Raw genomic sequence first — 11,792 nt, 5'->3', positions numbered from 1 at the left:
GATTATTTTCTTAGTTTTGTTTGTTTGCTCAAAAATAATAAATATTTTACGAGTAAAATTATAAAATTATAAGTTAAAATTTTGTTATATTTTTCTTTTGAAGTTACTAGAAGTGAATGATAGTTTCAATTCAAAAAAAAAAAAACAAAATAATTGTCATTTACTGTCTCTGATAAATATGATTGTGGTTTTTACTTTAAAGTGATATTATGAACAGGTTACTGATACTGTTATAATACGATACAGTTACTAAGATATATAGCTTAATATGTTGAAAAAGAAGTATATGAGCACTCAAGCCATTACCGCACCATGAAGTGATTTTTGCGTCTTTGCTTCACCTCACTTAACTTGACCATAGCTGGACCATGTCAGCCGGTGGCGACAACATCATCATCCTTAGCTGCAACAACGGTGGAAGCTACAACAATCTACCAACACGCATTTTCGACCCTCGGACTCTCCGTAGTCCTGTAACTGGCAGCGCAATGTGCAAAAAATGTTTCTCATTAAAAAGTTGTTTCACAATTTTATTATCCTCTCGTTGGCATCCTTTGCACCGCCCTCAGCTCCGTGGTTGTCCTGCAGGTGTGCAGACTCATTGTCACAAGCTTTGGTGACAATGTCAATAAAGCAAACTTCGGACCAGCAAAACACTCAAGCCCCAAGCCAGAATCCAAAACCCAACGCGCACTCAAGCTAATGCCCCAGCCAACCCAACAGCAGCAACAACATCAAATTATTTTTAAATTACTTGCAGAAATAGGGCAGCGCAAAGTTATAATAATATAAAATACAACAGTCTAAAGAGTACGTCATATTAAGGTAGATAAGGTAAACGAATCGGAAATACCCTGTACGCAAACTAAAGCTTTTAGTTCTCTCACTTTTACTTTCATATCGAATCAATTATATATTTAATATAATATTTTCAGACACTCATTATGACCTCAATAAATGTCTCTAATAAGTTAACTATACTATATTAATGACTGCATTTTATCAGTGATATAGCTGCGAGCATATTATTATAAGTATGTTTACCGGGTACTACTCTGATTCGGGCTGATTAAACCAAATGGAACTTTTATAGTTTTAGGACGCAATTTTTACAGAGATTAGGTTTTAAAATTCTGCTTTGTTGGCACGGGTGAGTCAAAACAAAGGGTAAAGTTTAAATATAAAGACTGGGTGCTAAAAAAGGTGTTAGAAATGGCAGAGTAAAAGTGATGAAGAGAGATACAGAAAATTAGTGGAAAGTGGTACAATCTTATCTATAGATTGTATAGACATTTACTAAATATTTAAGCTTATCAATCGGCTTTATCGTTGCTAAAGTTTCAGTTTATTAGAGTAAATGATTTGAATTATTACTTTTTAATTGATGGCAATAAATCAAGCACTATAGTTGGTATAACATGTTCGCTTTTCACTTGCACCAAAAGGTTGTAATAACAATTCTAACAAAGAACACTTCAAAGCTCCAAAGCTCAACTGCAAGCTATTAATAGTAGCGTAAACAACAATACTTGTTTCACATAAATTTTAAAAGCAATGGCATGTCCAGAGTGCTCTGACCATGCCCACAGTACTCATACATAACTTATCTATTAATTAGAACAAAAAACAATTAGCCATTTCTCAGGCTACTTATTAAAAATGGGGTAGCTGCATTTCCACAGCTAGCTCAGATTATACATAAATGTTTCGACACCTTATTTCAAATATTTATTTATTTTATTTTTTATTTATTTATTTATTTATTTATGCACGACTAAAAGCAGTCGGCAAACAAAAAATTACCAAGTATAAAAATTAAGTTAAAGATTAAAAATACAAATATAATTAAAAATAAATTATGAACTGTAACGAGAAAAAAATATAGTTATATCTGGGGTAAGGAAAATTATAAATGATCCAACATTTGTTGCTAGGATTGGGGAAAACCCAGAAAAACCCAATCAGATCAATTAAGATTAGTATTGTTAATAGTATAGAAATATGGTTTCAATACTCTATTTTGATTGATTATCTCTATATTTTATGACAGACTTTTATAGAAACTCTTGATCATATTGACATATTATTGTATGGAAAATATACAAATGATTGATTATGTATCTTTTTAATAAATGTAGGGAATACAATATAAATATGCTGTATTTAGCAGGGAAAAAATTATTATAATCGATCGATTTGATAAAAGTCTTTCTACAATTCATTACATGTTGTGAAACGCTGGGCTGTAATAGATAACAAAATTTCCCGGTACACGTGCTTATTGTTTTACCCCGACTTTCAACTTAGCGAATAATTTTTATATTTAAATGGCATATTTTTTGGTATATGTAACTATAAATTTGATAAGCATAATATAAGACAAGCAACGCGAAATTTTTATTTTGTTTAAATGATCGTTTAAGTGATAATGCCAATGATTAAAACGAAACTTAATCAAAAAAAAATTTACTTTATATACCATACACATGTGACGAGTGTAACAAATTGAATCTGACGCCCGTTTTAACGAAGATATGAAGGTATTCTGATTGGAATATGCGCTGCCGACTACACTTAGAAAAACTGGGGTACATAAGAACCTAATAAAATATATAACTCTTTTATTACATTATCAAACTAAAGAACATTTTTTCAATTTCTAAATAAAGTCATACATAGCTATGGTTCTCAAAAGATTATGTCTTAGTCACAGTACATCATAACCTTTCACGTCACCTGGAAACGGTACAAATTGGGCAATATATAGACAAAACAACTGTCCACAAAATTAGACATTTTCTTTAAGCAATCCATTGACATATAGCTTTATGTAAGAAGAAGTTCCCCTTATCGATAATCTATCACATAGCGTTATTAAATTATTGTAGGAAGTAAATCTTCTTTATCTGATAGTTTATCTAGCTCATTGGATTTATTGGCCCCATTAATAAGTCGTTCATAAAAAGATAAGAAAACTTGAGCTCATTGATATTGATTCGAATGTATGCTTATTATTGTCAAAGCTCTGAACGTTTTTATTCTGAAAAAAGATAATTATAATTGTAGTTTTAATGATAAATCTATATAAATAAAAGATAAATCCTTAGTACTTTTTATCAAATATGTCTTAAATTTGTTCAAATGAAAGTATTTAGTTTTTGAACTTAAAATATAATAAAATAAAGCAATTAATTATATAAAAAAAACAACTTGTAATAAAATTTTTTTAAGAAAGATCTGGGTAGATCACTGAGTTGACCTATTAAACTATTCGTAACAAATCTACAACGATACAACGACATGTGAATACCTCAAAATGTGTTATTATGATATTGAATTATGCATATGATATTGTGCAATTGTATTTTTCTTTAAATTTTTCATTTCGAAATTTTAACTTAATTTAAAAAAATTTCCTTAATACTATGTTATAAACCTTAGTACATATAAAAATTTATCCGTGGATTTTATGGTCAAAAATGCCAAAAGGATCTTCACAATTCTATATTGTTCTCTACACACATTGATCCTTTTGCAATATTTGTTTTTTTGAGTGTAAATGATTTCTGGGCGAACAGTCTAATTAGCCAACTAATGAACGACAACATCAATACAGCTGATAAAAGTTCGGGCCACATACGTATGTGGTACGAGTAGACGGTGCGGCGAGGGCAAAGCTTTGTGCCACCATTGATATATACACTCACATAAATATATGTATGCACGTATGTTCATACATGTGTGCGTAGATAAGACATACGAATCCCAGCTCGTCGGTTCCTAGCAGCATGATTGGAGCGATTAGTTCGGTCGCAATGTCAACGAGAGGTAGAGGTAACTTCGTCAAGCTAACGTTACTGGCATTGCTAGTGACGTTTGCGTTCTTGTTGCTGTTCAGTTCTTTGCACAGTTCGGACTTGGAACTCCAAGAGTTGAACTTAAAGGATGCAAGGCAGCGGCAGATGGAGGAACAGGAGTTGGAACAACCGAGGACTGAAAATGACACACCAACACAGGTGGGGAAGGCGACACCGCCACCAGTGCGAACAGTGGAGGAGCCAGTTGATGAGGAGCTGGTGATGCAGTTAGAAAACGAACTACCCGAGGTGGATTATGGCTTTTGGTATCGTTATGCTAAGCCAGGAAAGTATGCCATGAACAACAATTGTGCTCGATATCCCGATCCATTGGACCTGCAACTTCACAATATTTACTGGCAGACGTTCAACAATGCCAACGTTACATTTCGACTGTATTCCGCCTACGTGGATATGCGTACGGGCATCAAGTCGAGGGGCGTGGTGCGTATTCTGGCCACAGCCAATCAAATTGGCGTGGCATTTCCGGTCACCCACTGTCACTTGTGGTATGCGGGTCATAACAAGCCAATTACGGTACAGATTAGCAACTTTGTGAGTGTATGGATCAAAAGCTGGGGCTACAAGCCACTGCTGAGCTATCCCCACTTATTGAGTTGCCCTGTACCCGATGCTCTGCCTCCAAATGTCATCCTGAAAACACCGAGCACCATCTCTCTGGTGAGCAGCCCTTGTGAGCATGCCACAAATTCACTGCGCATTCACTACGAACAGCCCAATAACACGATCAGTACAAGCTCCCAACTCCACGCTTTGAATGCAACGTCGAGACGTCAGCTTAGCTTTGGTGTTTGCGTTAAGGGATTCGATTTCCCTTACATTGATCTATCGGCACGCCTTATCGAGTGGTTCGAGCTGCAGCGTCTGCTAGGCGCATCGCGCATTTATGCCTACATGTACGATGTGCATCCGGCGGTGCAGCGTGTTCTGGATTATTATCAGCGCACTGGTTACCTGGAATTGCGCCCCTTGACCATGGCCAATGGCATGCCCAGGCTACGACAGTATCAGCACATGCTGATCCAGCAAAGGCGACTGATTAAGCGACTCAACGAGCTGATACCCTATAATGATTGCTTCTATCGAAACATGTATCGGCATGACTATCTCCTTAATGCGGACATCGATGAGGTGATAATGCCACTCGGCGCTTTACGCACCTGGCAGGAAATCCTTGACACAGATCAGGCGTTGACCTTGAAGAATTGTCCCAATGGATTCGTCTCACTGTGCTTTATAAACACCTACTTCACCAAGGTGGTGCCAGAGGCCCTCAACCACGAGCAGCTGGAGGCAGATGAGCTTTATGTCCTGCAGCACACGATGCGGCATCAGAACTACTCGCTGCCCAATCGTGCAACAAAGTGTTTTCACAACACTCGCTACTCGGAGACGCTGCATAACCACTTCACTTTAAAGTGGCTAAAAGGTGGCTGCCAACCCCGCACCATAGACGTCAAGTTCGCCCAAATGCAACACTATCGCGAGCCGGATAACAAATATAATCATTCCGAGTTGGTTGAGGATCGCAACGCCTGGAAGTATGCCCCAGAGTTGCGAGCGGCTGTGGAGCAGGTTTGGATGCATCTCGATGATGTGCAGGGCCAAAATGTGGATACAGAGGATCAGGGAATGCTTGAGGAGTTGCAGGATCACGAGTCAGATCTGGAACAAGCACAGGAGCAACTACAAATGCTGCAGCAGGCGCAGGTGTCAAAAACGTAGAAATAATTAGTAAATAAATCACCTTTTTTTTTTGTTATTGTACAAACATTATTTATTTATATGGTAAGTATTTGTAAGAAATATTAGTAAAATTAATATTTAAATTAATTATTATTAATTTTTATATTTAGAAATAGGACTTATCTTTATCCTTGATAAACTCAAACAACTAATAACGACATACAAATATAGTTTTTTTTTTGCATAGCTTATATATAAATGAGCCCCAGTGCATTTTAATCATATGTTTGGAAAATATACCTTACAGTGAGTCCTATCACTGCTGAAGGTAGTGTGCGCTAGTGACGAAAGCAGCACGAAGGGTGCGAAAGGCGACTAGCAATATATACAGCCAATATAATAATAATTGGTAAATTTATTTATTATTTTTAAAAATTCTAATCGAAAATTCGCGTCGATTAATACCTCGATCACCCGAATCCGACAACTAGTTCAAAAGATAATTAAATTTGAAATTTTAAGTCGACTCAAAATGAAATGATCAGGGGTGCCACAGAATACGAAACCAACCGAAAATCTCCCAAATTTCCATAAATTTTTGGAAGATTTTCGGTTAGTTTCGTTCTCTGTGGATAAGTCGGTTTGTTTGTTATTTTGTTTGTTTAATTGGATAAAATCGCTAAAAAAAAAAAAAAGCTTAGATTGATGATGGGGATTTATTTCACTTCGAAATTCTAGAAAAGTTTGTTCTACGACTTTTTGAAAAAAGCCGCTAGCTTAGCGGAGCACGCTAACCATATGAGCTACAGATATGTCCAATTTATCTTTGGAAAGCTAAGACTGAGGGCTTTATGCGTACCCAAAGTGCTCTGGTAAAATTTTACAGGTGAAAAAAGGTTTTTGTTCTCGCATTTTGGCGATATTAGAAATATTGACATTTAACATCTTTATCAAACTTTAATATGTTAAAGTCAGTGAAATTCCGCGTTTTTTGATATATCACACATATCTGTAAAAATTCGCATTCTCAAAATATTAACAAATAAGTGTATATATACATACAGTTGACAGCAGCAATAACGTGACATAGCAGCAAGCCTATGTAGCAGACAGGTTTTGCGCTGCAAAAATAACCAGTGCTGCCAGACAGTTTAATTTTGATTTTTTTATAAATTCGCGCTTAAACTAGTTTAAATGAATTAAATTAGTTGTGCCATTCGGCAACGCTTATTAAATTTATGTGTTCTTTTATTATTAAAGAAACAAATTTTTATTAAATGTAAAAGAAATTCAACAAATAAATTTACGTATTTTACTAACTGTCTGCATTAATGATAAAGTTACAATGTCAAAAGCAATTGCAATAATTTCTAACATCCCAGAAAAAAAAAAGTTATATTAAACTTTATTTTGATCGTCACAAAATTTGATATCTGAAATTTTGGGGTTGGAATATGCTTTCGTCACTAGACTTTTACCTCGTGTACAAGTTTTTTTTTTGTGCGATACACTATACTATATATAATTACAGAATGGTGGGAATGGTCATTTCGATAATGTGTGAGACCGTGCATTTTGATAACATTATTTAGCCACATCTGGTGTTTGCTTACATTTTGTGGTGATTTTAATATGGAGAATGTTAAAACTTTCTAGCATTTCAAGAGTGGATAATTTAATAACTATATTTTTAATGCAGAATAATTAGAAAGGGCTGTGATAATTAAAGTTAATGCACGAAAATAGTTTAAAAACAAGCAGATAATAAAGGAGCTGTTAATGTGTAAAATTGCTGCTTAAGCATTATAAACAAATAGTTTCACTCTAATTATACTATTCTGCAACCAAACTATTAATAAAAAGTCTAAGAAAATCTGTCTTCACACTTTCATTTGTCAATTTGTGTTTGCCCGTCATTCTTTTAAATTCTCGAAATCAAAATCAAATCAGTGTGCAAAAAGGGTCGTTCCTGAAACTGATTCAGATTTGATTTTGATTTGGTTTATGAAAATCAGAATTGAAATGAATTGAAATGTTTGCTTAAACTTGACATGAAGTTAAGTTTTTGTGTAATAATTAATTTGAATACACTTTACCAAATTACGGTATATCGCTAGTCAAATATTCTGCTACAAATTATTTTAAGTGCACAACTACCTATTATATATTTTTAAACGGCACTTCTGAAATAAATATTTGGCATTTAAACTGTCAATTTTGGAAGATAGAAGGCTGCTTTTGAAGAAAACCATTAACAATAATTGCATTAATTTATGTAAAAGTGAAATGTGTGATTTTAAATTGGCAAATTTGCATTTGAATACAAAAAGTATCAGGTTTCATGTCAAGGATACCTGCTGAATGCCCCCAATGCTAAAGCTTCCATTTTATCTTTACAGCTTTACATTTATCTTTATATCATATTTATCTTTAACCATATTTATAACATTAAAATTTGCGAATGGGATGCAAATTAGGAATGTTTTCAAAATTTTAATTTTTCTTTACTTATCGGATCTATTTATTTATTGCAGCAGAAAGACACAGATATAGCAATTCAGGGTAACAAACAACAACAAAAGCAGTTTTCATTTATCTGCTTCAACAAGTATTTTTGTGTTTTTCCATTGTTCTTTTCACTGATGACTTCATAAAAACATGCTACTAAATTCTACCTATACAAATTTCGTATCTGAGCAGTTTGATTACTGTATATATTGGGAATGAAATAGATACCCTGTAGTGACAGCATAATGCGACTGGGTATATTGCTGTGCAGATAATGTTAAATACATTTCTGTTCATAATATATAAAATACATTTTTGTCTCAAAATTCAATTTTCTAAAGCTTTTATGTGTACCTTATCAGGCGTGTTCCAGAAATCTCTTGAGATTTTGAATATAAATGTTTTTAAAAACAATAGTTTGAAATGTTGGTGTCCCTTAAATGTCAGAGATTTAATCTTTTCGAACATATTTTTTTGTATCTTAAATCAATTTTAAAGATATTTTAATTCAATTTAATTTTGTCAAATCTCTCAAATTTCTTTTGGACATTTGAAAACAATGGTTGTTTGATTTCAGGAACACCAACAATTGCTTTTAGGTTGCTTTGGCACTGTTAGAGATTTGTAGAACACACCTGTATGTATTTCAACAAGTTTTTGCAGCTGGAATTTGGTATTCAGCATAAAAGTATGCAATGATTTTGTATAAGTTATGACTCAATGGCCCATGTCTTATTACTGGGCCGCCTTATCTGTTGTCATTCACACATGTCGAACCCGACATACATAAATATAATATTGCTTCACACAAATAGACTGAATCATTGTCGGACCTCGCTGGGAATTTTGGACTTTCGTATTCAATAAAGAAGAAATTGGAGAAAACGAATGAGATAAGAAACAACTAAGCCAAGTGACTATACATATACGAGTATGGCGAATTTATAGAAATGTGACGTTTATGTGTTTTAGATCTCTGGACAAATAAAAAAAGTATGATTAAGTCTTCTATCACAGAATTAGCTTAATCAGCAGTAACAGTATTTGAGATATGGTGTCAGCTTGAAGAAAAACTTTTTAACACATTTGTATTGTAATCATTTGTTTATTATTAGCAATAAATAGAGTAGTCATTAAATTACAAAGTACCGCACATATTTCAACAAAAAAAAAAAAGTACACATACACACTTAACATATATATATGCAGGAAATGTTATCACTACTTCAGTTATCGCAGAAAAAAAAAATATATAAAATAAAAAAACCGAAAATTAAAATGGAAATACGTATGTAACATATAATGCAAGTAAGGAATACTTTAGACATTTCAATCATTGTAGCCAACGAATTTATGAGTATGATTTGCCTAATATTTTAGGATGTAGGCGCCCAGGGAGAGTGCCAAGGTGCCAGTGAGTGTTGTGACCAGTGTTGAGGCGCCACCGCGGGTGCTGTTACCCCTGTCGGCGAGCAGAATGGGACGCTCGTTGGCACGGGCATCCATCCAGGCCTGGCAGTCGGTCTCGTTCTTCACAAAGCGGAAGATCGACTGGACGATGTTGGCGGGCGTGACGTCAGAGCATTGCTCCAAATGGTGCACCACACAGCCCTCAAAGCTTTGCAGATCGACGCAGTGTGTGGGCGAGAAGAGGAATTCGGGGCGGCTCAAGAAATCAGAAAACTCGCCATCCTTGGGTAAATACTGATTGAATGATTTGTTGAAACAATGACTGATGCTCTCCCTGTTGGCCTTCAGGCACTCGGGTCCCTTTTCGGCAACAAAAAGCACCAGCTGATCTCCGCCACGGGAGCAGGCGAATCCAAGCAGCGAGGCAGCCAGGCGCATCATGGTGGCCTGTTGACGCTGCTCTTCAGCTGTCAGACAGGGCTTCACCTTGTTTTTAAATGCCTGCAAGCAATCCTCCGCCTCGGGAGCACGCTTGCAGTACTTGTGGAATACGATGTCGAGTTCATTATTGGCTCGAGCGACATCTATTTCAGCCTGCAAAGACGTCGTATTGGTAAATTCACTCAGACAGGAGCCCAACGTTACGGCAGCCTTCTCAATATCCTTGTATAGCGTTGAATTATCAGATCCCGTCACCTTCTTGCATTTCTCCCGATACACACGCTTAATATCATCTGTAAAACGGAGACCCAATCAGTATTTTATCGATGATTATGTCATAGCATGGTCCTTTCCAAAACTTACCCATGCTCACGTTTGTGTTGCGAAGCTCTGGGGGCAAAAACTGAGCCGAAGCACTGTCCAGCTGACTGGCGCTGAACTGGGGCGGACTGGCAGGGCTGGCACGCACTTCCAGCAGTAAGGCGGCCAGGGCTGCCAACAGGCATACAGCCAGCAAAGCGTATTTGTTCATTATGGCCTCTATGGAGAATCGAGACGAATCCAATCGAATCAAGTCGAGTCGAGTATGCGATCAGTTAAAATATTAATTCTTTATTTTTCTATCTATTTGCGGCTTCCGTGCCCGTTCAGCGCGCGTTGCTGCGATTGAATGAGCGAATGAGCAGCCAGCAAGTGCGACATGACAGTACAGCGCCGCACAGTGGTGCACATTATATGAAAACTGGATTCCAACTAGCAGATTGACAATGTTATCAGGTCATAGACGAATGCTGCTTATCAGAAAGGGAGCAGGCATTAATTTGATAATATTGTATATATGTAAATAGAAGCATGTATTTTTATTGTTTTAAAGTTAATTTGCTGATCGATTGTGTGCATAAAAATGTAATGTCAGTAAACTGTAAATCGAAAATAACACTAGGCAACAGCCAAAAAATTACAAGAACCAAGTAATTAAAAGCACACTTTCCTATTGAACAAATTTAATTTTTGTTTAATATAATAAAAAAAGTATTTTAATGCTTAACTTCACTTAACTTAATTTTTAATCGACTTAAATAGCTAACGTTTAGATTTTTGTGGAATTTGAAATTAATTATGTTTTTGTAGATAGTCAAACAAAGAAGAAGTGGAGATCAAAGTTGCACTATGATATTAAAGGTCTGACAATGTGAGATATATAAAATGTTTTTCTGAAATCAGATATTTTATAACTTAAATGTAAAGTTAAATTAAAAATATGTAGTTTATGATATATTTCAAATCTGATGATTACTTATACAATATTTTATGAAACATATTATACAAATTTAGAAATATATTGAATTTAAAAAATATATTTTATCAACCAAAAAAAAAAAGTTTGATTATTTAAATTAAACTTCTCATATTTATAATTCAGATTGTGTAAATAAATTTAACTTTTTAGTAAAGTATGTACTTGATTTGCAGATATGCCACAAAGTGGGTAACACTCGAGATAAAGTCGATGTTCAACCACTGTGCGTCATCGGTGGATCGGTGGATCGGTGGGGCAATCCGCACACCTTTATAGTCATTGGCGGTGTGGCTTCATTAACGTGGATCCCATATGGGTTGCAAGTGTGCAAAGGGCAGGAATTGTCTTGCTGCTTGGAAAATTAATGATTTACAGCAAGAACTCGATCAATTCAGTACCCGTATTTAAAATGTACTCATGTACGAGTAGAAAGATATTCGTACTCGTGCGATCGTTGCTGGATTTCGATAACGATATGAGTACGTGTACATAATGTACAAGTTATGCTATCCACATACATATACACGTACGTTCGTACATTGTTCGCCAATCTTATCTGAATGTGCCTT

General features: G+C 35.3%; 2 protein-coding genes across 2 annotated transcripts; one reads left to right on the top strand and one right to left on the bottom strand.

Moving 5' to 3' along the window:
• Positions 1–3,809: 3,809 nt before the first annotated feature.
• Positions 3,810–5,610, top strand: LOC117784349. The gene has a single exon (XM_034622061.1). It carries the CDS (start codon positions 3,816–3,818, stop codon positions 5,601–5,603), a length of 1,788 nt encoding a protein of 595 aa, XP_034477952.1. The 5' UTR covers positions 3,810–3,815; the 3' UTR covers positions 5,604–5,610.
• Positions 5,611–9,157: 3,547 nt separating this feature from the next.
• Positions 9,158–10,603, bottom strand: LOC117793770 (27 kDa glycoprotein). The gene is made up of 2 exons (XM_034634161.1): positions 10,287–10,603; positions 9,158–10,216 (listed from the first exon to the last, which is right to left on the bottom strand). The coding sequence occupies exons 1-2, from the start codon at positions 10,453–10,455 to the stop codon at positions 9,441–9,443; spliced, it is 945 nt and encodes a 314-aa protein (XP_034490052.1). The 5' UTR covers positions 10,456–10,603; the 3' UTR covers positions 9,158–9,440.
• Positions 10,604–11,792: the final 1,189 nt, after the last annotated feature.

Source organism: Drosophila innubila, chromosome X (assembly GCF_004354385.1).
Source record: "Drosophila innubila isolate TH190305 chromosome X, UK_Dinn_1.0, whole genome shotgun sequence".
In the NCBI taxonomy this organism is placed as follows: Eukaryota; Metazoa; Arthropoda; class Insecta; order Diptera; family Drosophilidae; genus Drosophila; species Drosophila innubila.
This window is presented reverse-complemented; position numbering and strand designations above follow the sequence as displayed.

Bases quoted from the DNA above. Each gene is read 5' to 3' on its own strand.
- LOC117784349 (XM_034622061.1), top strand. From the start codon at position 3,816: ATGTCAACGAGAGGTAGAGGTAACTTCGTCAAGCTAACGTTACTGGCA.
- LOC117793770 (XM_034634161.1), bottom strand. From the start codon at position 10,455: ATGAACAAATACGCTTTGCTGGCTGTATGCCTGTTGGCAGCCCTGGCC. The intron at 10,217-10,286 runs GTAAGTTTTGGA...TCCGTTTTACAG, and splicing joins CAACACAAACGTGAGCATGG to ATGATATTAAGCGTGTGTAT.